This window comes from Theobroma cacao, chromosome 4, assembly GCF_000208745.1.
Source record: "Theobroma cacao cultivar B97-61/B2 chromosome 4, Criollo_cocoa_genome_V2, whole genome shotgun sequence".
Classification (NCBI taxonomy): domain Eukaryota; kingdom Viridiplantae; phylum Streptophyta; class Magnoliopsida; order Malvales; family Malvaceae; genus Theobroma; species Theobroma cacao.
Genome location: NC_030853.1, coordinates 26,034,289 through 26,058,718, shown reverse-complemented (window position 1 = coordinate 26,058,718; position 24,430 = coordinate 26,034,289). Strand labels below are relative to the sequence as shown.

The following is a 24,430-nucleotide window of genomic DNA, read 5'->3' as shown; positions in this document are numbered from 1 at the left end:
GTCTAATAATAGTAAGGTTTTAGCATGGAAAAGTGGTACCATCTTGACAAGATGGACTAGTTTTCGTCCTGTATCTAAACAAATGTTTTGACATTTCTACTATTTTGCGGCTGGGTAAACAGGAGCAAACACCACCGGTCCTACCACTGTAACATTCTGTTTATAAATCAATCGACAACAAATTTGTTCCTCACTGCTCTTTTAGCTCGTACTACTTCATATCTATGACAGAAAAATACGAAGGCCAACATTTTAGAAAAGCAAAACAGAAATGAGGGATACTGTAAAGCGGAAAATGAAAATAATAGTTATAACAATGAGAATCACAATTCTCTTTCTTTTCATTTTTTTCTTTCATTGGGAGGCAGAATTATCTAAGCATTCTATCTATTCAATCGACCCACTGCTAATGGATGAAACTTTGCAAACACCAGCTGATGTGGTCAAAGGAATATCTTTGTAGCAGGCCACCCGGTTTGCGTCGGTGTGGAGATCCACTTGCAGAGTCTCCCATACCTTCTTCTTTGGGTTTAAGACATCATCAGGCTCACCTGTGAATCCGGGAAAGGTAACTCGCTCTCCAACCGTGGCGGACTTTGGTGGTTCGACCAATTCAACCTGGAAAGCGCACCAAAAAAACAGCATAAACATGGAAGCCATTTTAGAACAATCAACTTTATCACAACTATTGAAAGTTGATCGAATGAAAATGATGTCAACATTTTGCCATTTTGTTCAAAGAAAAGTTCCTGAGTACAAAGCCTACAGTGGTATCTTTTGCAACTGCTAAATCACCTGATGGCTTTACTCAACAGCACAACATTCTACATCAAGCAGCTAATGACGGTATTATCGGAAGAGAGAGCTTATACCATGCATTGATTGATGCCAATAATGAGCTCTATAATTATTTGCTTACCTTGGTGTGGTCACTGTCTGAAGCAGCAAGAACCATTGCATGGGATTTTACACCCCGCATGGTTGCTGGCTTCAAATTACAAAGAACACAAACCAGCCGATTCTGCCAAATGATAAATCCAGAGAAGAGATTATTAGTACAAAAATCTTGACAGTATAAATATAAAAGTTGTATATACCAAGCACCCCATCTCCTGCAGAGAATATATTCCGATAACTTGAAAAAGTTACAAGGCAGAAAACAGACACCTGCATCTCTTCCAGAGGAATATACTTAACAAGTCCACTAACAACTGTTCGAGGATGGGCTTCACCCACATCAATCTCTTCAACATACAATGAATCAGCATCAGGATGCTTCTGGGCTTTCACAATTTTGCCAACCCGAATATCAAGTCTTGTAATGGTAATTTCTGGTTCAGTAGTAGTAGGCTTTGCTTTAGAGCCAGCAGTAGATGTTGTTCGCTTTTGTTTCTTGCCTTCTGTTATAAATAACAATTTACCCTAAATAAGCACATATTTGAAATCCACACTTAATAGGCATAAACCTATCTAAAAAGAAGCAATGAAAAGCCAAGAATTGTTTGCCATAGCAAACAGAACAGCTTTTAGCTTAGATAAAAGCTCAAAATGAGCTTCTAGAGACCAAAAGCTAAAGCTCCACAAAAGAGATCCAACATGAGCACCAATAATAAGCTGATAGGTTTAATAAAAAATTAATGTACAAAACACCTTTAGTTATTTCAGTCTAACATTAATTTATTTATTTCAAGAAAATGTCCACCTAGACATTTTCTCATAAAGCAACCTTTACAAACGATAAATAAAGCTTGGAATCAAATATTAACAGCAAAAAGTTTTAACTGGGATACATTCAAGTTTTTTGGAATAAGACTTTAGAATTTGATCTATTTGAACTGGCAAGATAGGAGGGAAATCTTGGTCAGAATTTCAGAAAAAGGAAGAGAGAGAAAAAAAAGAAACTATGGTGGAAAAAATAAGAAAGAAATAGAGAGAGACAAACAGAGAAGAGAAGAAAAACTTATCAGAGCCCAAGAGAGAGACTGGAGAGTTGGGATCTTATTTTTTGTATTTTGAGTAAGAAAAAACAAACTTTATGAATTTTAGTCAGAAAATAAACACATTCCTAAAATACATTAGCTCAATTAGCCATTTATAAAAGTTAGAAGAAAAAAAAAAACTAGTGCAATTTCATAGGAGCTATAAGTCCATAAACAGATAGCTCTCACAAGAAACCATAGAATGCGTCTATGCAGACATCCTCAAACATTAGTTAAATGTAAATCATTCAGAGAAGGCACTGGAAGCATGACTTTAAACAAAGGAAACATATTTGACCTGAAATTTCTGTTTTCTTTAGTTGCTCAGCAGTCTTTGCAACATCTGCTTCTGCCCTAGCACGCCTATCAGCTTGACTTCCAGCATATTGCTCCCTCAGTTCTTCAACTCTTTCAGATTTCTGTCATTAATTAATTTTTTTAAGTATGAAAAAAGAGGAAAAGGAAGCACCAGGCTAATCCTTCAACCCCCAAACCACCAAAAAAAAAAAAATAAGAGAATGAAAAAGGAGAAGAGGAAATATAGCACAGAAAGGGTAATGGTACCAGTTCCTCGAACAATGGTTTTGGATCTCCAATTTTATGACCAGCAGGTACTATCTCCCACAGTCTTCTAGCATTATCAACATCTCCTTTCTCATCAGAGAGCGAAATTTGTTCTTGAGGCAAATTAAGCTGCTTAAACACCTTTAAGTGCACCAAAAACAATGGAACTCATAGCATGAGACATCAAGTTAACCAACTAGTATTATATGTAGCAATATTATTTCCGATAACAACAGAAGAAAACCTATGCACCAATTAGATTACCTCAACAGAAAAAGAAGGAATAAAAGGCTCCAACAAACATGCAAGAATATGCACTAGCCCCACCGCAGTTCTCATAACAATTGAACATGAAGGTCGGTCTTCTTTGTAAAGCTTCCAAAATTCGCTTTCCTGAATAGAAATTATCAACAGAACACATCACAAAAAGTGATATGAATGGCTGTCTTAGCTAGACCAAGTAACAAACCATAACAGAATCACTGAACACATAGGGAAATTAATTTCTTAAACAACTAGAAATTTTCTAAGCTTACTTGCAGATATGCATTTCCTTCACTTGAGATGCTCATCGCAGTTTTTAATCCTTGCTTTAGTTTCACCTGCACAAAATTCAAACATTTGCAAATTTAGAGAATATGAAGAAGCTAAGGGTGACAGGGTTTTAGTTACGTGTGAAAAGGCTGTCAAAGTTTAACCAGTCACCTTCTCCATGGCTTCTATATATTGCTCCACAAGATTACCAACTTTCTCACTCAATGCCTTTGTCAAGGGATGTGACTCAGCATCAGGAGTATCAGGAATAATGAAATCATATCCTTGACCTGCGGACAGCATGCGTTACTCAAATCCACTGTGCACATAGTTAATTACACGAAGCAGACAAAAAGGTTGCTTAATAAGTATCCATTTTCCAAAAGGAATTAAAAGAAAAAAAAATGGGTACAGATACTCAATTAAGCACCAAGCTTACTGACCAATTCTCAACCATGCAGACTATTTCAAAAGCAACATCTAATTATTTCAACTGCTGATAATAAGGACTTAGGGGACATTTTTTACCTACCCGTTTATCAATTATCACTTCAACTAAGGTTAAGAAGAATTATGAAGACAAATCCTGTCAACTTAAAGAAAGCACTACTGCCATAAACTAAACCTCTAGATCTTATCACACACAATACAATTATTTTCCCACCAACTAGAATATATACAAATTTTCAACTCTCATATAAGGTCAATAGCCAAAATTTTAAACACTAAAGGATTCAAGTCAACCAAATGACTAACCTGGAGGTTTTGCAATAAAACTCAAAACTCGATTAATGAAGTTGCCCAAATTACTAAGCAACTCGTTGTTCAGTTTCGCTTGCAAGTCATCCCATGTAAACAAGGTGTCAGAAACCTAGTATTTTCAAAACAATACAATCACAGAAAGCAATAAGTAGAATTGAAGACCAAATAAAACAGTCATAAATGTTGTTAAGTGAACAGGGATACCTCAGGTCTATTGGTTAACAAGTAATATCTCCAAACTTCTACAGGTATTTTTGTATCCTTTACATCATTGCCAAATACTCCTATTCCTTTACTCTTGGAGAACTTCCCTACAGAAACCAAGAAAATAAATATTAAGTACAGCAGGATGCTGAAATGTAAAATTTAGGATTTCCCTTGTCTAGCATTCACTAATCCCAACTCAAAATCAATTTATTTCCCCTCTGTATATGGCCAAAGCAATCAAATGGTTACTGACCAGATTCATAATTCAAATACTCTGTAACACTGATGCTCTTCATCAAAGTCCAGTTTTCACCAGTTCCAAGAAGAGTTGATGGGAACATCACCTGAAATACAAATATAACTGATTCAAAACTTAAAAAAATTCAATAAACAACTCCATAAGTAAAAAAAAATCAACACATTTAACTAATTTTCTTTGACTAGCTTCTACCAGAAGATTTATGGGGAGTGTGCAAAACACTAGAATTAGGTGACGAAAATTGGCATCCAAATTATATATTTTTCATGATTGAGCAATAAAAGTGGAAGACTGTAAAGTGTTGCACTAGAATCATGCTTCGAAACCAACTTTATATGTGCACTATAAATGTAATTTGGGTGTGCCCCTTATGCATAATGGAAGTCATCCATCATTTTCAAATAGAGCTCTAAAAACTTTTCATTAAGATGTAGTAATATAAAAAAGGCAAGGCAAAAGAGCAAAAAAACAAAGTGCCAAAGAAAAAATGAAACTTAAAAGAAACATCTAAATGATACTTGTTGAAGAAATGTTAAACCTCAAGTCCAGGCATGCCATGTGAAATTTCACATGGCAAGTCTGACCGAGTAGAGTCCTGAGGCAACAGCAAAAAACATCAACACAAAAATGCACCAAACATGGTCTTAATTTTTAAAAGAAGGCATCAAACATCCTACAATACCTATGTTCATTTAACAACAGAAAAACTCTTACAAGTAAAATGAATGACGGGCATAGCATGAAATAAGTAAATTGTGGCCCCTCCAACCCAGATTCCAACTTAGCAGTAAATCCTCTTGAACCACTATTATAATTGGATTTCCAAGAGGCAATTGCATGTAAAAATTTTCAACAAATAATAGCATAAAAACAAAGATGAAGCATAAATGAATGTAGCATGAATTCATCTAAGCATATCAAAAAAGAAATATATCCATTCATCAGCTAGAATGAGGACGGACCAGAAAACATAGCACCCTTGCTTTGTCATTCAAAATAGTCAAGGAAATTTTGAGCATGACACTTACGGTATGAAATGGTACATTATCTTTTCCCATGAATTGAAACAGCTCCACATTTTCAGGATTTTTCCACCATTTCTCCCAATCAGGAGTGTAGCATGAAGTAATTGAGACGTAACCAATAGGTGCATCAAACCAGACATAGAAAACCTATCACCACAAGGTTTGAATGTAGACTGAACATCAATCAGCACTAAACTTAATTTTACTAACAGAATGCACTAGAAGTACTATCCTTTATCGGATACTTTATCTTACCTTATCCTTAAAATTTTCATGTGGTACAGGAACCCCCCACTTCAAATCTCTAGTAATACACCTTGCTTTAAGTCCTTCTTTGATCCATGCCTGGGTTGTATTAATAGCATTTTGGCTCCAAGATCCAGCAACTGACATTTTGTCAATGTACTCAACTAATTTACCCTCAAGCTTAGGAAGCTCGAGAAACAAGTGCTTTGTGTCACGAACATGTGGAGTGTTTTGGCAGGCCTGTTTTTAATCAAAGTTTTCAACCTCATCAGTTAATAATTTTCTTTTCAAACTTCGTAATTAAGGAAAAAATAAAGATAAGATATAGGAATTCAAAATCAATATTTCATTCACTAGTCTCAACAAACAACAATCAAGCTCAGCCACAGGCTATATGCACCACTCTTGAAATAATATCTCTTACATATTTGAAAAGCAATACTCAATTCAAAGCCTTGGCAAAAAGATAACCAGTAAAATCCAATTGTTGATTAAAAAAATTGTCAATTTAGTTGCTCATCTAACTGTACCTTGCACCTAGGATCTTTCAGTTCAGTAGGATTCAAAAGCTTCCCACACTTTTCACATTGATCTCCACGAGCAGAATCATAATTACACCCTTCACTCGGACAGGAGCCCTCCACAAGCCGGTCAGCCAGGAATCGTTGGCATGTGTTGCAGAAAAGCTAGATGCCAAGAGGGATTCAAATCAAATGAGACACACAAAACAGATATTGCACAACAATGAATATCAGCTCCAATTGTTGAAACCTTTAATTTGCTTATCAACACCCCCCCCCCCCAAAAAAAATCAACTTTTAGACACATAGACAAAATAGATTTTTTTTAAAGTAAATAAAATTTCAATTTTATAGATAGCCAAAAGTATGGTTTTGCTTCAATGTGCATTTATCAACAAACTCCTAGACTCTGTCTGATTTTTTTTTCCTTTTTGCCACTGACTTTGTGCTTCTAGCAGGAAAAAAATACAAAAGGCGTACGAACAATATTTTCCAGAATTAAAATTTTCATTTATTCTTAACAAAATACATGATTTTACTTTTACATGACGCATTATTTAAATCAATATTACATTCTTTCCATATTTGCTTCTACTCTATACTATTAACTAGTGAAGAATACCAAAAAGCAAGTAATAAAAAAAAAAAAAAGACAACAACCAAATGAAGTCTTTCGCGAAATATAGCTCCCCGTACCTGTTGCATTGTATTCTCCGAAAGCCAATTGTTCTCCCATAGCTTCTTGAAAATTGCTTGGCAAACTTCCGTTTGATCCGGACTCGATGTTCTTCCAAACTTATCAAAACTTATATCGAACCAATCATAAACTTCCCTATGAAGTGCATGATACCTAAAAGTTCAAATAAATTCAGAAACTTAAATAAAAAACCAGAAAAAGGTAAGGCAGATTTCCACCAGAAATTCGAGAAAAAAAATTTTAAAAAAATTACTTGTCACAAATCTCTTGAGGAGTACAATTCTCTTCCATGGCTTTAGTCTCCGTCGTCGTTCCATACTCATCGGTTCCGCAAATGTATATGGCATTATATCCTCGCAACCGGCAAAAGCGAGCGAAAACGTCGGCGCTTAAAACACCTTTAACAAACAAAAAAAACACTCAATAATTTCGAAAACGCGAAAAGGAGAAAATGAAATCTAGAAATTGAAACGATGATAACATACAGCCGATGATGTTGCCGAGATGCGGAACGTTGTTGACGTAGGGCAACGCGCTCGTGATGAGGACGTTGCGTTTCCCTGGGATTGGTAGCTTCGGAGCCGTCTGATTTTGGTCTTCCATTAGCTTGGATTGGTTTTTTCCTACCGCCGGCAAACTTGAAAAATGAGGTCTGAGCTTCTTCTTCTTCGGGTTTTGCGTTTTGCAGTTGCCAATGTTTCAGAAAGGAAAGTATGGGAGCAGATGGAGGCGCTGGGGACTGGCTTTTAACCAACGAGGGTTCATTTCGAGGGAGACTCAGTAGTCACAGGAGATTAGAATCAAGTGCTTCAGGTGCACGCATAGAAAGACTAAGAATTGACAAAGTGATTGTGAAAATAAACGTGGCGATAGGAGATTGGGTGTGTATAGGCAATTTGCTTTTTCCCCAAGATTCTTATATTGGCAATTAAGAAAATTCTTACCAAAATATATAAATAAAATTAATAATACAAAAATTGATCAAATGACATTAATTTTAATATATCCCTGAAATATAAAGCAACATTAGTAATTATTTTAGATACTAAAGTCCATATATAATATAATCAATTTTCTTTTAGTTTGTCAAAATCGACACTTCTCATGTTAATGTTTGATAACGGTAAAATAATTTGTTAAATAAACTTTTTTTTGTAAAATATTTTATTAAAAAATTTAATATTTTTAAATAAATTATCAAAAATATTTTTAGTTTATTTAGTTCATTATTAAAAAAATATTTTCTATCATGATCTATCTTCAATAATTTTTTACCATAACACTATAAAAATATTAACATTCATCAATTATGCAATACATTCAAGATATTTTTTTCAACATTAAATATTATATATAAATAATACTTAATCTTTATTATTTATTTCGTTTTCATCATATTATTATACCAATTAATTTAAATTAATAAATCATAAGTTAAAATTAAAAAATAAAAGAATTTCATGAGTGAAAATTTTATTTTTTTATTTTATATAAAATTTTCAATTAATCTTAATAATTTAATATTATATTAAAGATTGTAGTATCTTAGTATAAACAATTATAGTGATATAATTTTTATGAAATGATTAATTAAAAATAATTAATAATATTTCCTGAAAAAAAGAATACCAAATAAGAAAAAGACAACATGACAAAACTAATTAATACAATTTTTTTTGGTTAACCTCTATAAAAATTTTAACCTTGAAAACTTATTTCGAAATGATTTTTCAATCTTATCGAACCGAACAAGTTGATTCTTTTTTTTTTTAAATATTCCTTTTATGTATTAATGCAATGGAAGAGTAATGAACAAAGAAAAAGAGTGTGAAATATAAAGGATCAATTAAATTCATCTACAGGATAATCTTTTTTTTTTTTCATTTTCATTACACTCAAAAAGAATTCCCCCTATTAAATATATCTCTTCCAATAAATAAAAATGTATATTTCTAAATAATGCTATATTAACAGTTAAATGAGCTCGGCAAGATTCAAAGGCAAGCCACCATTTTGCGTTCAACTTAGGCGATACCAAGGAAATTGAGCATTGAAAGGTTACTCACCCGGTCACTTCCATAAAGGCATATTGGCTGATTCCTCCTTTTAAGCTTTTCACACTGCCTTGCTTTTACAGAGAATATATCGTAAGGAAAAGAATTTCCGATCGATGTATCTGATTGGGCAGCCCGAGATTGATACTTCTGGGTTTATCAAAGTCTGCGAAGGTGGCTTGTCAGTCTCTCTACGTCGTGTAAAAAGCATTTGGTTGGTTTCAACAATTAGATTCAAATGTCATCATCATGGTAAGTACTTAGCATAATATAAGAATAATATGAAGAAGTTATAGAAAGGTGGAAACAATGTAGCAGTTGGCCCTTGATGTGGTAGCTTGATGACTGTCTTTTTATTGCTAAATAGCAGCTTGATGATTTGATTCAAGAATAAGATTCAAAGAACATCATCACCTATGTTTTTATCTTTTTATTGTACAATAATAGTTGGATTCTTCCACCTTGATATTCGTATCTGCAAATAACTTCAGTAATGGTAGTTGAATTTTATCTACTTCAATTGTCTTTTTATTGCTAAATAGCAGCTTGATGATTTGATTCAAGAATAAGATTCAAAGAACATCATCACCTATGTTTTTATCTTTTTATTGTACAATAATAGTTGGATTCTTCCACCTTGATATTCGTATCTGCAAATAACTTCAGTAATGGTAGTTGAATTTTATCTACTTCAATTGTCTTTTTATTGCTAAATAGCAGCTTGATGATTTGATTCAAGAATAAGATTCAAAGAACATCATCACCTATGTTTTTATCTTTTTATTGTACAATAATAGTTGGATTCTTCCACCTTGATATTCGTATCTGCAAATAACTTCAGTAATGGTAGTTGAATTTTATCTACTTCAATTGTCTTTTTATTGCTAAATAGCAGCTTGATGATTTGATTCAAGAATAAGATTCAAAGAACATCATCACCTATGTTTTTATCTTTTTATTGTACAATAATAGTTGGATTCTTCCACCTTGATATTCGTATCTGCAAATAACTTCAGTAATGGTAGTTGAATTTTATCTACATCAGATAGAAGGTATTGGTAGTGGTCACTGTAGACCAATTGGCACATATAACCTGATAGCAGAACCATTTGAAACTTTTATCTAGCTACATCTGGCAGAAAATATGTGAGGATGCCTATGAAAGTCTATAGCATTAAAAAATAAAGGGATGTGAGAAGAAATTTCGGTGGAATAAGGAATGTAGACTACCATCTCATGTTCTATAGCAGCAGCTTTTATAGACTTGCTTTAGATAATGCTTTTAAAGCATTGGCAATCTCATCTGCTGTTGCTCCACCTTTGATACAGGTGACCAGGGGGCTATCAACAGGAACAATATCATCTCTCAGGTCAGTTGTTCTGAGCAATCCTTCAGAACCATTTGCCACGATTTCCTTTATGATCAAAGTCTTATGAGCCCCGGAGATCAATTCTTCATAATCAGTGTCTCCACTTTCACCAGCAATCACAAACATGTTTGCAACATTCAATCTCCAACGCACAAAAAGGTACCTAATTATTGAAAGCATCAGGTTAATGAAATGAAATGATCAAACCATGAACCAAAAGGGATGATAACCGAGTCTCAATACAATGAGTGAGGACAATGTAAAGGAGAATGAAAGTGAGTAGTTAAATGAACAAGAAGTCAATTTAACAAAATCTACAAAGAAAATGTTGAACATAAATTAATTTTCCCATTGCATGAAAACTTTATAAGAAGAGAGCTTCTTGCTAGCTCAGAGCATGCTATACATGCAATGAACTATCTTGATATCAACATGGACTCATTGTACATGCTTCAAATCTCCAGATTGACCTTTGATGGTTGATACAGAGTCCTTTAAAAGAAGATCTTATGAAATATGAAACCCACCTTTCCTCCACAAATAAAACAGATGACATTGATGACTGGCAAAAAACCACTTGAAAAATTCTCATAAAACAGATCCCAAGCCTTTAGTCCTGTGCTTTTGGTCATGAAACATAACAAAAAACATTCTTGATTGAAGTTGCTGAAACTCCCCTTTCAAAACCCAGGGTGACATAAAAAGCAGCTAACGTAACATTAATCAGTGGCCATTCCTCCCTTAAGGAGGAAATTACAAGCTCAAATCCCTCCTTCCCAACCATATTAAGGGGAAAAAAAGGTTAACGCACTAAACAAAAGGACCTTTAAAACATTTAAACACCATGGGTGTTTCAGTTCCTGTCTAATAATCAAAGTCCCATCTAAATAAAAGTATCAGTTTGTATAGCTGTACAGAACAGTACCTGAGTGCCTGTGCTCGAGATGCAAGGAGAGGAACGACTTGCATCCTAGTTGAGTTCCTGCAATACATTGGATGGCAACGAAGACCCCGCATCCTGAGCTTCTGCCTCAAATCGTCCACTCTCTTTGCCTGCAATAGCAAAGCCACTATTAAAACAAACAAGAAATGAAATTATTTCTTTTGTTAGCAACAGTCAAATTGATATATCTACCTTACTGGGATCCTTTACAAAGTATGCAACACAGTGGGCATTGCTTGATTTTACATCTTCCTCAATGGGACTAGGATAAAGATTAGAGTTTTCTTCTTCTTCAGGGGTCATCAACTTCCAAATTGTCTTCTTTAGACCCTCGTAGCCCCAACGATAATCAATATGAGATGCATAATCAGGATCTGGAAAAAGTTTTCCATCTTCTTCTGTGTAAGTTCCAGGGTAATACACTTCACTGCCACTGCTACAGATCAGAGCATCAAAATCGTTTACTTGAACCTTTGCTGATTTCAAGAACTCTATTGTTTCTGAGACTGGCATAGCTGTCGATATAGCAAGCCCTGTGACTCTTGCAGTTTGAATATCTAGTCGAACAGCCTGAAGTATATCTTGTACAATTTGCACAATCTTCTTCTCAGGGACCCCCTCGCTGTCATAGCAATCAAGTGCTACAACAATCAACCTACGCCGCCTCCTCAAAATTGGATACTTGCTTGCCACATTTTCAAGCTTCCCTCCTTCAGTGTCTTTTGAGTTTGTTTCCGGCTTCTTTATCTTGCTTAGGACTCGTTTCACTTGGTCTTGCAGCTCAGGGTCACCACTGGATGCAGTGACAGGATCGAGGGATCCATTTAGTGAAGATTTGTCCCCATCAACCGAGAGCCTAAGGGACATGTCTTGCACATCTTTAAGTGAGTCATTGAAGGACAATTCTTCAGCAGTGATTTCATCTCCCGGTGTATCTGTTTGCCACTGAGGATGTCTCATTCGACAAGCTGCCACCCTGGTCAAGTAAGTGCGGCAATGCTCAGGCCACGAATATAGGTGTATATTCTTCCAACCATTCTTTCTGCAGTCATGCCATAAGTTTTTCTCCGACACCAACTTAAGCAGGGCATCAGCAATTGCTTGCTGATCATGGGGATCCACAAGAAGGCCATTATTTAGTGCCTAAAATCATAACAAGCAATATCAAAAATTAGAACTATTATAACATTTCTGAAAATAAAATGATGGCAAGGGGGATGATCAGAATCTATTGTAACATTGAACAAATGGTTGCTATGAAGGTTTTATTTCCTTCTACTGAATCTTCCAGGTGAAAAGTTTATAAATGAAATCTCTGGCAAGTCTTCCAAGCAATATCTTATGATTGGGAAATAAATTCATATTTCTTACCCGCTGGATGTCAACTGGTCCACCATTTCTGGTAGCCACCATTGGAAGCCCATGTGCTGCTGCCTACATTATATCAAATAAATTGAGATCAAAATATCATTTCATTGCACTTACTAAGACAGCGTCCTGAAAATTTCTGATCGATGGAAACCAACCTCTATCAACGTAAGTCCAAAAGGCTCAACCAGTGCAGGATTTATGAAAACTCCCTGCCATATTTACATCCAGTTAGTTAATTATAAAGATAAAACCACGTCAGGCTAGCTCCAAAAATTATGAAGTCTAATGAACCTTCGTGTTTGCTGCAAGTCGATAAATATCTGGTACGTCAGACTGTTTGTGATGCTTTGGATAAGCCACCAGCCCATAGAGGTCATACTTATCAATAAGTTTCAATACTGTTATAAGCACACTAGCATTCCCACCAGACATTTCATCAATATCATCCCTGTTCCCCATTATAAGTGTCTGTACAAAAGCAATTATCATTATTCTTTCCTGCACTCCGTAAATCAATTTCTTGCAGAAACCAACTTACAAGATTAGCAAGCTCTCGTAGAGGACGACATTCCCCAAATGCTTTCACAAGAGTGGTTATGTTCTTCTTTGGATCAGGTCTGGATAAGGCCAAGATCATTGGTTTGTGGGGATTTGTAAGAAACCTCATTACCTGCCAAATGTATTAGGAAGAGTTAATAACAGCTTTGATACGATTTCCCTACAATGAACGTATAACTTAGCTAACCCCCTTACTTCTGACCATATTGCTGGAATTGCCTTCGGAGATGACCCATCAGAACCACCAATAAGTGTTGCAAGTTCTCCGTCAACCTCAGGGCCATCTTCTTGAACTACAACATTGCTGAAGTCCATGCCAGGAGGAATAACCTGCAAACAAATTTGTACTTCAAAGCTGAATGAGGAGGGCCAAACAAAATGATGCAATATTAATATCCCATTTGTCTTTTCAAACTTGTTACGACATGTTAATTCATTCTAGTTGCCCCTAATTAATTTGATCCTTAGGTTTGTTTGCATAGAGAATTGAATTGTATGTAGCAGAGTTAACAATATGAATTTTCAACACGAGGAATAATGAAGTACATGGGTATATGTTTCAGAGTGAGGAGCAACGACAAATATTTCTTTCTTATTTCTCTTCACATCTCTAACACCCATGACAAGGAAACAGTCCATTATCCAAAAAAAAAAAAAGACAAGGAAGCAGTAATTAGTACACTGGCTCCAAATAGGGGGAAAGAGAGAAACATCCTTACCACCATCCTTGGCATATATCGACCATGACAGTTTACCCCACGTCTAGCACGGGCTCGTAAAACTTTTTCAAGCTTGACATCAAACCCGTCATAAAGTCCCCATTGCTCTTCAATCTCCTGCTTGGTACTTGTGATAACTAGTTCTGCAGCATCAAGAGAAAGTTCTTCTGCCTCAATTCTTCTCATAATCTTGTATGTTGAATTGATGTCTTCCTTGGACTGCCGTCCCTGTTTAAGCAGCTGCTCAAGCTTGTTTCTCCCAAGAGAGTGTCCTGTTAGAACCATTGGGACATTTAAAGCACCTGAAAGAAGAGCCGCACTGTCCCCTGCATCAGCATAATGGCCATGGATAACATATGGCCACACAGGATGGCCCCCACCAATTTGCTCACCAAGAACTTTTGACATATTTAGAACATGAGCCAGAGCGCCATCTACAAATTCCTGAATATAGGGCCACAGTAATTCTTTACGAAGGTATTTATCACGCGGACCAAAAGGAATCCTTATAACGTATGCCCCACTACTCTCTCCAACATCATTACCGTCTGCATCTTCAGCACCAGCTGTTAGCATCTCTGTAGGCTCACCATAGCTCCAATCAACTTCAGGTGACGAGATTTGCCTAGTAAAAAGATCTACTCTGTACACTCCTGGCATCTTTGCAAGAGCCCTAGAAAGCTCTACCACATATTTGACCTGAGAATTATTTTATTTTTATGGAAGCAAAAAATGAATGAAATGAAGCAAAAAAATTGAGCAATAATTTGGTTGTGGTGGAATACAGCATTTACCTGTCCGCCAGTGTCAGAATCTCGGCCAAGCTCCATGTTTTCCCCACGGACTAAACCATGCAAACTGGTTACAAAGAAGAACTGTAACAGTTAATGCAGAATTCCTTCCAGCAAATAATGAGAAGTACTAAAACCAACTCTAAGGGGAAAGGATATTGGGACTAAATAATGAATTTCCACCTTGCTTAAGATTTTTGTTAAATGATTTAAATCAGGTCAACAAAAGGTTTAATTATAAAAGAATTTATGAAGTTGCTCTTTAAACAAATGCAATGCAAGTCAGGTCTCTTAAAGTATTATCATGACGATAATTGTCAGGCACAGTTATTCCATGTACATTCTATTTGCTTCAATGCATAATGAAATGAAAATATTCCAGAATTCTGAAGAGGCTTTTCTTCATTGGAATAGGGGTGAAGGTGGGTGGTTTACCTTTTTAAAATTGCAACTGTTTTCATTAGGTAAGTTTGGCTTTCTCTGTCTTCACTATATGCTGTTGGAGTATTAAATGAAATACGCACTACAAATTATTCTATTGACCGTTACATAGACAGAACTTCTGCACACAACCTATTGATGAAGCAACTAAATATAGGAAAGTTATTGACAGTTTGTTTGGCTTAAAATAATAGACAGACCTTTATCATGAGTTCAAGATTAATGCATACTAGGGAGAATGATACCTGATAAGCACAATGTAAAGTTTCTTTTCCTGTTTGTCGTCTGACCACACTTCCAAGTTGGAAAGGTTTCTCTGGAACGTTTTTCTTGGGGTCTCAGCTTGCACCAACTCGCCTAGAGCGTCTCCCTTCTCTCCTTCTGACAAGTCCTCAGACAAGTCTTCAGTGGCATCCCTCCGCCCTTGTTCCCGTTCCCATCTCCGCTTCGCCAATCGTTGCAGTTCTTCCCATTCCAACTATTTACATTATAAGAATGAGATTTCATCCTCTAAATTGTTTTGCTTTCAGTGAGCAAATGCTCATTTCAGGTTTCTTAGCATTCAATCTATGCTAGAGAACTTAAGGGGACAATTATTGTCACACTTACTACAACTTCCAATGGCCACATTAAACAGGAAGAAACACTTTTACAATTATCAATTCACAGACATAGCTATCAGCAATAGGGAATTTGTTCAAAAACAAGGTAGCCTATAGCTGTAGTGAAATGATATAAATATGTGAGCCTTAAACTGGACAATTGAGATAGAGAACCTGACTACTCCTCACATATGCATATGGACATCCAAGCACACATGCACATACACATAATCATTCATTCAGTAAACTTACCACTAATTCCAGTCCCTTTAAACTGTCACTAGTATCCTATTCAAAAAAAAAAAAAGAAGAAAAACATAGATGCATATATCAATCAATTGCTCAAACTGATTCATAAGTTTCTTCTCTCTTATGGCCACAAATTATAGAAACAGAGATACTAAATGAAGTCACCCACTTCTTGTGGGGAAGATAAAAAAGGAAGAGAATACAGACTTAACCTACTTACTAACATCCATCCAACATGCTTAAAGAAAAAAAAAGCATATATGCGCATATTTATAATTGCATAGGTTCTATATTTATATCTTCATACATAAATTAGACATATGTATCCTTATTTATACATGCACTTTTTTCTTCACAAGAACAAACAAGGTGAAATGTGCTCTGTACTGCAAATATATATGTCATAGGACACTTATTTTTAAAATTAAGAAATGGTTGCCAAAACGCCAATAGCTTTGTTAATTTTTCACATAACCCAATTCCACACATACATAGACAAGCTAAAGTTTTTTGAATATGTCGACGCATGTATACATACATAGTTATATGCATACCAATGGAAAAATAAATATTTGGGATAGAAGAAGACCTGCTTCTTTTTACGGGTGAGGTGCCAAATGCGCCAGCACATGTTCTCAAGTCTGGAGCTACGTTCCCTGGTATTCCGGGTGGCGACAACCTTGATCCATGTCCTATGTAGATCAGTTTCATCAACACCTGTCACCACCTCCTCAACAAAGTACTTTGTTGGATTGAAATGACCTGTCTCTCTCAAACTCACGGTTGCTGGCTTTTGCTCCTCGATAGCTGCTGCTCCACTGTCCAATATTGCTTCCAAGTACCCGTTTATCCACTCGTTCCCTGCCATTCTTTTCCTTCACCTTCTCCAAAAAATAAAACAAAAGAAATTTTTGTTTCTCTACAGCTATCTTGGCTCCTCTTGAGCTAAGAAAATATGGGTTTCTCTTTCTTTTTTAAGTAATCTAATATCAAAGGCGTACCAGGACAACTTAACAATACAACATGAAGGTTCTCTTATGTTTCAGGTACAAAGATAGTGTCTTTCTCTTCTTTTCTTTTTTCCCTTTTGGTTTTGGGGTTGTATCTAAAAAGAAAAGTCACACTCACACTTACAACTCTACTTACAACTCAAAAACAGAGTAAAAATGCAAAACTTTCCTCTGGTTTTGCCTTTGAAGCTGAAAAACACTACCAAAGAACATTTACAGTCCTGGAAAAGAAAGAAAAAGGGAAAGCTTAAGCGGTTTTGTCTTGGTTTCTACATTAAAATGCAGATGATGATGTTAAACATTTTTGTGCCAAAAGAAAAAGAGTTTGGGTTATGGTAGGATTGGTTTTGGTTTTGGTTTTGGAAGAGTCCCAGGAGAGAAGGAAATGGACCAACCAAGAGCAGGGGGGATGGAAGGAGAAGAGAGAGAGAGAGGGAAAAGGAAACACATGGCAGAGAATAGTGGGGATCGGGGGATGAGGACACGTGTACAAAGATTTTGCAAGGTAACGAAAGGTCTACTTCCCAGTTGTGATGCAAGGTAAGGGTGGATCTTTCATTTTTTTCACCTTTCCAAGGATTGTCCGCTTCCCAATGCGAGCTTTACGGCTCTTTTGCCTTTGCTGCTCCGAGAGGCTTGGCCTGGCTTGGCTCTTCTCTAACCTTTTTGTTTCCTTCCACAGTTGCAACCAACTTGAGTAATCTTTCCTTGTGTATACTCCACAGTATTCACATAATATACTGGTACTGCTACACACGATTTACACACACAAATGCGCATACCCACCTCTTTCCCTCTACATATAGAAACCTCGTTGTGGAGTGGGGAAGATTTGTTGGCATGAATGTGATAGCACTTTGAAAAAGAAAGTAGAATTTGGTTGACAGATGCCATCTGTTCAATAGTTGGATTTCGACGCATACATTTTTGTTTAAATCTTGGCAATCTTTACGATCAACCACCACCGCCAACACATGTTTATTACAGGGGATTGATTGTGACAAAAGATAACCTCAAATGACTTCTCCAAAGGACACCTGAAGAGACTTGATTTTTTCCATACTTATTTATCAGTCTTTTTCTTCTTTTCACCCCCCATTATTGAATTTATTGTTATAATCAAACATATATGGACCGTATGACATTTAAACCCCGTGATACTGACATCAAAGCCAAGTTTTGAAGTTTTAAAAAAATACATTAATACATATGTTTTTATCAAAGTAGGTATCTTTTCCTCTCTCGATCATATATTGTCATAATCTAATATAGTGAATAATAATTCCGATGACATTTTCTCTATTGCCACGTGGAATCAAAGGAAAAAAAATAAAATATGCATGTTGTATTTTATAATAACATAAATATAAAAAATTAACACTAATAAAAAGTTATTAAGGAGACTCGAATTTAAGATTACTTGGTGCTGTCTAATTTGAGCCCTCTTTTTGATGGATTTACAAAACTTAATTATTAGTTTAATGATATTTTGCAGCTAGATTGAGCTTACTAAATTATATATGCATTATTCGTATTAATCAATTATGAAATTTACAGTTACTTAAAATTATATTTTTTAGTTGAGCTTAAAATATTTACATCGAATATTCTCTAAATCTTCTCTTTTTTTAAAAAAAATAGGATATTCTTCAAATTTATGCATGATGCCAACATCAAAAGGCAAATGAATATTTTGAATGATTAATAAGAGTCACGTGACATGCAATGCATCTAGCCTACCACTACAAGAGATTGTCCATCACGTAAATGTAAATCATTTCTTTCTTTTTTTGTTTTGGATAACATAGTTAATCATTTCTTCAAATGAAAGCCCCCTTGTCTTGCCATTTTAGAGCAAGGGATGACAATTCATGCTATTAAAAGTTTTATTCATGTTAATTTTATATATCTTGAATTCATTTTGAAATACGAGAACCCAATAATTAATTAAAAATTATAACTTAGAGATCTTGAATTTAAATTTTAAAATAATAATAAAAAATTATTGAAAGAAAACAACTAACTTTTTATTAACGTTGTTTATTCAACATATATTATATAATTATAAGCTTATTTGGTATATAATTATCAAAAGTTTTGACTTTTTTTTTTTAAAAAAAGACAATTCAAGGTCTTGAATTTTACCCACAAAAAGTGTGTTTTTTCACTTTTTTTGGATCACAGAAAAAAATGAAAAAAAAAGATTGCAAACGAAAATCAAAGGAGCAAAGCATGTGATCGTTGGATGATATGGTTAATTCTTTTTTCTTTTTTTTTTAATTTGTTGTCATTGTATGATGCAGAAGTATGTGGCGATAGAGCCATCATCCCAGCTTTGTGGTAAGCACCCACCAATGCAATCGACCAAACTTTATCTCTCTTGTCAGCATTGCCTTAAATATTGGATGAACCCTTTTTCACACAAGAACCTTTCCAAATGTCTACAACTTTGTATTTGTCAAAACAAATTATTTTGTGTGAAGATGAGTTGGAGTTCACTGAACCCAAGGCGGTCTCAGGGCTCAGCTTCCAAACAAAAAGATATGGGATTTGCAAGTACCTGACAAGGTTTATACTTTTCTGTCATTTTTGAATCTGTTTTCATAGAAAGGGGAATTCCCTCTCCTTACTGAATTATTCAAAAGCAGCCATTCTCTTGTCTTGGGACGTCTCCTATTCACATGGTTGTCCTCAATGCTTCTGGCTTATGCCACTCTCGTTTAAACATTCTTCAAATATGCCTTTTAACAATTTCAAGATGCATGTGTTGTACCAAATCAGCCACCATCCTGCATTGTGATTAAGGTCACTTCTCTGTGAGCAGAAGTGTCCGTCACTTCTATATATAAAAGCCAGGGGAAAGGATTGATGTTCATGAGTGGCTCAATCACAGAATTAAAAGGGGTATACAGACCTTTTACCGGGCTGGCTGAGCAACCACAAAAAGCAAAAAAATGTCATCAAAAGGAAAGAAGGAATTACAGATGCTATTTCAATGAAAATTATGAGCTTTGCGGATACTCTTTGTACAATTCTCAAACTGATATGAGATTACCATAATTGCACAGTGGCAAATAAGACTCACAAAGCACAGCAGCTTTTCTACACGGATGGGTGATCATCATTACAATTCACTGCTCAGGGAACAAATAAAAATCTTCCCTTCACACTCAAATGAAACAAAACCATATCATTATACTCTCACTGCTTCTGAAGAAAATTTACAGTTGAGCCACATGTTTGTGATTACTGCTTGATCAGGCATCAATAAGAGAAGTCAAAACTGAATAAAGGCATCTCAAGTGAACCCTATCTGACACACTTTGGAAAGTTTTTCTTTCACAATCTCAGCCACCGAAAGCTAACATCTCTTCTACAGGGGATAGGTATTATGCCAGGATTCTTTTCTTTGTTTTGTAGAAGTCCAAAAATAAATAAATAAATAAAATAAGATAAAATAAAATTAGCTATATAAGGCAATGTCAATCTAAAAGCAGAAATGAATTCCCATGAATCTGCACTGACTATGATTCTAAAGTTACAACTCTGCTGGCATAACCTAAGTCCTCAGCATAACACAATAATGTGGCTGAAAAGATATAAAAGCTTTCCCTTTGTGTTTTGTGTGTGGTTGATGGCATAATTGCACAAGTGTTCTGCTAAAATTAATAACTAGCTCTTAGCAGATTATATACGTCCTAGTGATTAACCCGAGAGCTTGATGCATACATCCAAAACTGACCAAAACTAATTCGTTATCATTAGTGAACCTCATCTCACCACACAAACAAAGAAATAGCTAAGAGCCAATCTTTGGAAGGTAGGAACTACTATATCAGAAGGTCCAACTAGCATTTAAAAAGTTTATTCAGCATAATTACAAAACACTTAATAAAACATAAATTAGGTAGCATTTTTTATGATGGAAGATCAGAATCAAGTGTCAAGAACAAAAACACGGGCAAAACAGATTAATTGTACGCAGTAGATTGTATGTTCAGTGATGGAACCAGAACAATCATGGCATTATGTTTTAATTCAGAAAATCTTCTAAGCATTGGTAGAAACCCTCCCATCAAATGCTTTCTCTTTCCATTTTTGTTCACCCAGATTGCAGGCCAAAGTAATTTAAACCCTTTCTCAAGTCAGATCACAGTTATAAACAACTTCAAATACATGCATTGTATATTCACATGATAGGCATGCCATGAGTGAAACTTTTACAGAAAATCCCTTCTATATGTGCCATAATAACGAGTAGCAGCAGGCAATACTGTCAAAATTGCACATTGAAAAGAATGTCAAGCAAGGATAGTAATGATCATACAAGCTGATAAGCTCCTGATAATAAAATAATAATTGTAGAAATGATGATGCGTGAATCTGGTATGAGAGACTCACAAGTCAGTATAGTTGCACTGAAGAAACCAAAAGCTTATAAAAGCATAATCACTTCAAAAGCAGAAAATTTGGGAAGAGAAGGGTTGCAACGATTTGGGTAAAACATTGATCTTATCATTCTTAATCAGTATTCAAATAGATATCTGCAGAAGTGATCTAACAAATTAATGCATAGTTGCATCTCCCTGAAGGATAATCCCGTGGCATTGCATGCTTTAGAAAGCAAAAGCATTAAAGATTGCCCAAAGAATCCCCGTAAAGTAGTCAAAATTTGGCACAAGCTATGTGACATACAATTGTGCATGAATGTGGTAGTTACCATTCTTGAAAGAAGTAAGAATCCTTGTACAATAACGCCACACCCGAGGAGGAAAAAAGAAAGTACCTATCTTTAAAATTAATTCAACTATCATACGAAAAGAATATAGATGAAATCTGATTGCCTCTTTGACAAAAATCCGTTTACCAAAAAAGATACAAGATCCTTTTCTTCTTTATGGAGAAAGGGGAGCAGAAGATTCTAAGTGTAACTGATCGCACTGGCAAAAGAAACATAAAAAGTGAATGCCTCCAGTTTTGATTGATATCAAAGTTGCATGAAAACAATCACTACATGAAACAGTCACATTAAAGAATTTTAAGGTTTAAGTTATTTTCACTTGGCCAACGCTGTCCTCATACCTTGGTGAAGCGTCGTAGCATTCAGTGTTACAGTATCAGGCCTCAGGCCTCATTCTTTTTGAGCTCGTTTTAGCATTCAGTGTTACGATATCAGGCCTCATTCTTTTTTGGCTCATTTCCTCAATGAGCCTTAGAGCTTTATCTTTCCTCTCCCCCTACGAATACGCATCGATCAGCATTTTATAGGTGCCTAAGCCTGGTGAAAACTTTGTTAACATCAACTCAAAGACATCTTTTGCCTTGTCCATCTCACCTTGCAAACAATATCCACTAATTATTGTAGCTTATGTAATTTCATTAGACTTTACATCTTTTTGATTCATTAGCGTGAGTACTTCTTCAGCTTTCTCCGTCATTCCTTTTTAACAAATAGCATCCGACATAATGTTAAAAGTAATTTTGTCCGGACATATATCTGGACTGGCCATTCTACTTAAAAAGCTTGATGCCTCTTTCCATTGGCCTGAATGGAAGAAACCACCCAATAAAGAGTTGCAAGTGATGACATTAGGTTTTACATCTCTTTCATCCATTAGCTCGAATATTTTAATGGCCTCTTCAACTATCCTTTCTTTACGAAGCTGATCAATTAAAGAGCTGAGAGTTACTAGTTACTACATTGGGATGAAGTCCTCCATCCATCATGCTATGGAACAAGCTTGTTTGCTTTCCATTGGCCTGAAAGGCAAAATTCATGTATAAAAGAGCTATAAGTAAAAACATTAGGTTTTACACCTCTTTCACTCATTAGCTCCAACATTCTACAGGTTTCTTTCATTCTCTTTTGTTTGCAGAAAGCATCAATTAAAGAGTTGAAAGTTACTATGTCGAGATAAATTCCTTCATCCATCATTCTGTTGAACAAACTTGTTGCTTCTTTCCATTGGCTTGAAAGGCAAAATCCATGTATTAAAGAGCTGCATGAGATAGCAGGTTTTAGACCTCTTTCACTCATTAGCTTTAACATTCTACATGCTTCTTTCACTCTCTTCTGTTTGCACTTACTTCATTGGACGAATTCCTTGACCCATCATTCTGTGGAACAAGCTTGTTGCTTCTTTCCATAAGCCTGAATAACAAAATCCTCGAATTAATGAGCTGTCAATTCCCAAATGTCTAATCCCTTTACCATCTTGCTTTCCTTGCATAAAATATCTATCACGATAGTGAAAGTTACAACATTTGGAGAAATTCCATAAACAACCATTGTTTCGAAGAACTTTATGACCTGTCTTCGATCACCAGACTTGCATAGGGATATTATGAGTTACGACATTCGGCTTTATACCTCTACGAGTCATTAAATTGAATAAAGAAGTTTCTCCTTTGATGTTCCTATCCTTGCAGAGAGAGTCAATTAGAGAAGTGAAGGTGTATACATTCGAAGAAATTCCACTTTTAACCATGTGAGTCAATAATCTTTTTGTTTCATCCCACTTGCCAGTGCTACATAATCCATAAATTAATGTAGTATAAACAACAACATTTGACTAGATACTACTATCTAGCATATGTTGAAATATAATCAAGGCCTGTTCTATACTTCTCTCTTTACAAAAGCCGTCAATAATTGTCCCATAACATACTACATCAGCATTGAAACTTCCATTTCGATTCATCCCTCTTAGAATATCAAGGGCAAAACGAGTTTGTCCTGATCTGCAACGTCCGCTAATAATAATATTGCAAGTCCATTGATCACATGGATATCCATTCTCCACAACTTTCTGAAACAATTCCAAAGCCTCATTAATCTTACTGTCATTGCAAATCCCAAGGAGGGGAGCACTCATGGTATAAGCAGACTAGTACTAAAATCATTGCCAACACAGAGAAAGCCAAGTGTTAGGATAGTCTTGAATTGTGATTTAATTAGGATTGGTTAATTCTAATTAAATTAGTATACATTATAAAATAGTCTTTAAATCTAGTTAAACTAGAACAACATATCCTAATTATATTAGGATAAGATTCCTAATTAAATTAGGATAAGGATATTGTATTTGATACTATAAAAAGACCCTATGGGTTAAAGAATAAAATCACCTAGATTTAGAGAGAGTGATTTAGGTGTACGTGGGATAAGGGTTATGAGTTTGAGACTGTTTCTTGTAATCTCCTGATTTTTTTCTTAGTGGATTTTTCTCTGTTGCTGTGCCCGTGGACGTAGGTCATCAAAAGACCGAACCACGTAAATTCTTGTGTTCTTGTGGGTGTGCTTGATTTCTTTCTTTCTTTATTCTATTGATTGGGTTAGATCTTGGGCAATTCTTTAGAGACAATTCCGCAATTTCCCAACAAACTGGTATCAGAGCTTCAAGGTCTTGGATCAATCTGAATCTCGCTATGGCAACTTCGTCGACCAAGTATGAGATTGAAAAGTTTAATGGAAGAAACGATTTCAGCCTGTGGCGTGTTAAGATGCGCGCATTGCTAGTGCAACAAG

At 35.4% G+C, this 24,430-nt stretch overlaps 2 protein-coding genes and 1 pseudogene across 2 annotated transcripts; all 3 read right to left on the bottom strand.

Moving 5' to 3' along the window:
* On the bottom strand, positions 76–7,585 carry LOC18602683 (methionine--tRNA ligase, cytoplasmic). The gene is made up of 17 exons (XM_007034224.2): positions 7,280–7,585; positions 7,048–7,192; positions 6,794–6,947; positions 6,107–6,262; positions 5,586–5,816; positions 5,334–5,477; positions 4,300–4,390; positions 4,044–4,150; positions 3,834–3,948; positions 3,249–3,367; positions 3,080–3,145; positions 2,808–2,936; positions 2,544–2,684; positions 2,278–2,398; positions 1,168–1,400; positions 920–1,021; positions 76–618 (listed from the first exon to the last, which is right to left on the bottom strand). The coding sequence occupies exons 1-17, from the start codon at positions 7,395–7,397 to the stop codon at positions 388–390; spliced, it is 2,403 nt and encodes an 800-aa protein (XP_007034286.1). The 5' UTR covers positions 7,398–7,585; the 3' UTR covers positions 76–387.
* On the bottom strand, positions 9,770–17,405 carry LOC18602682 (probable sucrose-phosphate synthase 3). The gene is made up of 12 exons (XM_018119229.1): positions 16,482–17,405; positions 15,287–15,519; positions 14,604–14,667; positions 13,810–14,508; positions 13,286–13,420; positions 13,071–13,202; positions 12,824–13,000; positions 12,688–12,741; positions 12,533–12,595; positions 11,354–12,304; positions 11,144–11,271; positions 9,770–10,381 (listed from the first exon to the last, which is right to left on the bottom strand). The coding sequence occupies exons 1-12, from the start codon at positions 16,758–16,760 to the stop codon at positions 10,105–10,107; spliced, it is 3,192 nt and encodes a 1,063-aa protein (XP_017974718.1). The 5' UTR covers positions 16,761–17,405; the 3' UTR covers positions 9,770–10,104.
* Positions 22,140–24,430, bottom strand: part of LOC18602681 — a 6,871-nt pseudogene continuing 4,580 nt past the window's right edge.

Bases quoted from the DNA above. Each gene is read 5' to 3' on its own strand.
- LOC18602683 (XM_007034224.2), bottom strand. From the start codon at position 7,397: ATGGAAGACCAAAATCAGACGGCTCCGAAGCTACCAATCCCAGGGAAA. The intron at 3,949-4,043 runs GTATCCCTGTTC...TGAAAATACTAG, and splicing joins TGTTAACCAATAGACCTGAG to GTTTCTGACACCTTGTTTAC. The intron at 2,399-2,543 runs GTACCATTACCC...AATTAATGACAG, and splicing joins AACCATTGTTCGAGGAACTG to AAATCTGAAAGAGTTGAAGA.
- LOC18602682 (XM_018119229.1), bottom strand. From the start codon at position 16,760: ATGGCAGGGAACGAGTGGATAAACGGGTACTTGGAAGCAATATTGGAC. The intron at 15,520-16,481 runs GTCTTCTTCTAT...TAATGTAAATAG, and splicing joins TCACCCGTAAAAAGAAGCAG to TTGGAATGGGAAGAACTGCA. The intron at 14,509-14,603 runs GTAAATGCTGTA...AATAATTCTCAG, and splicing joins ATTCTGACACTGGCGGACAG to GTCAAATATGTGGTAGAGCT.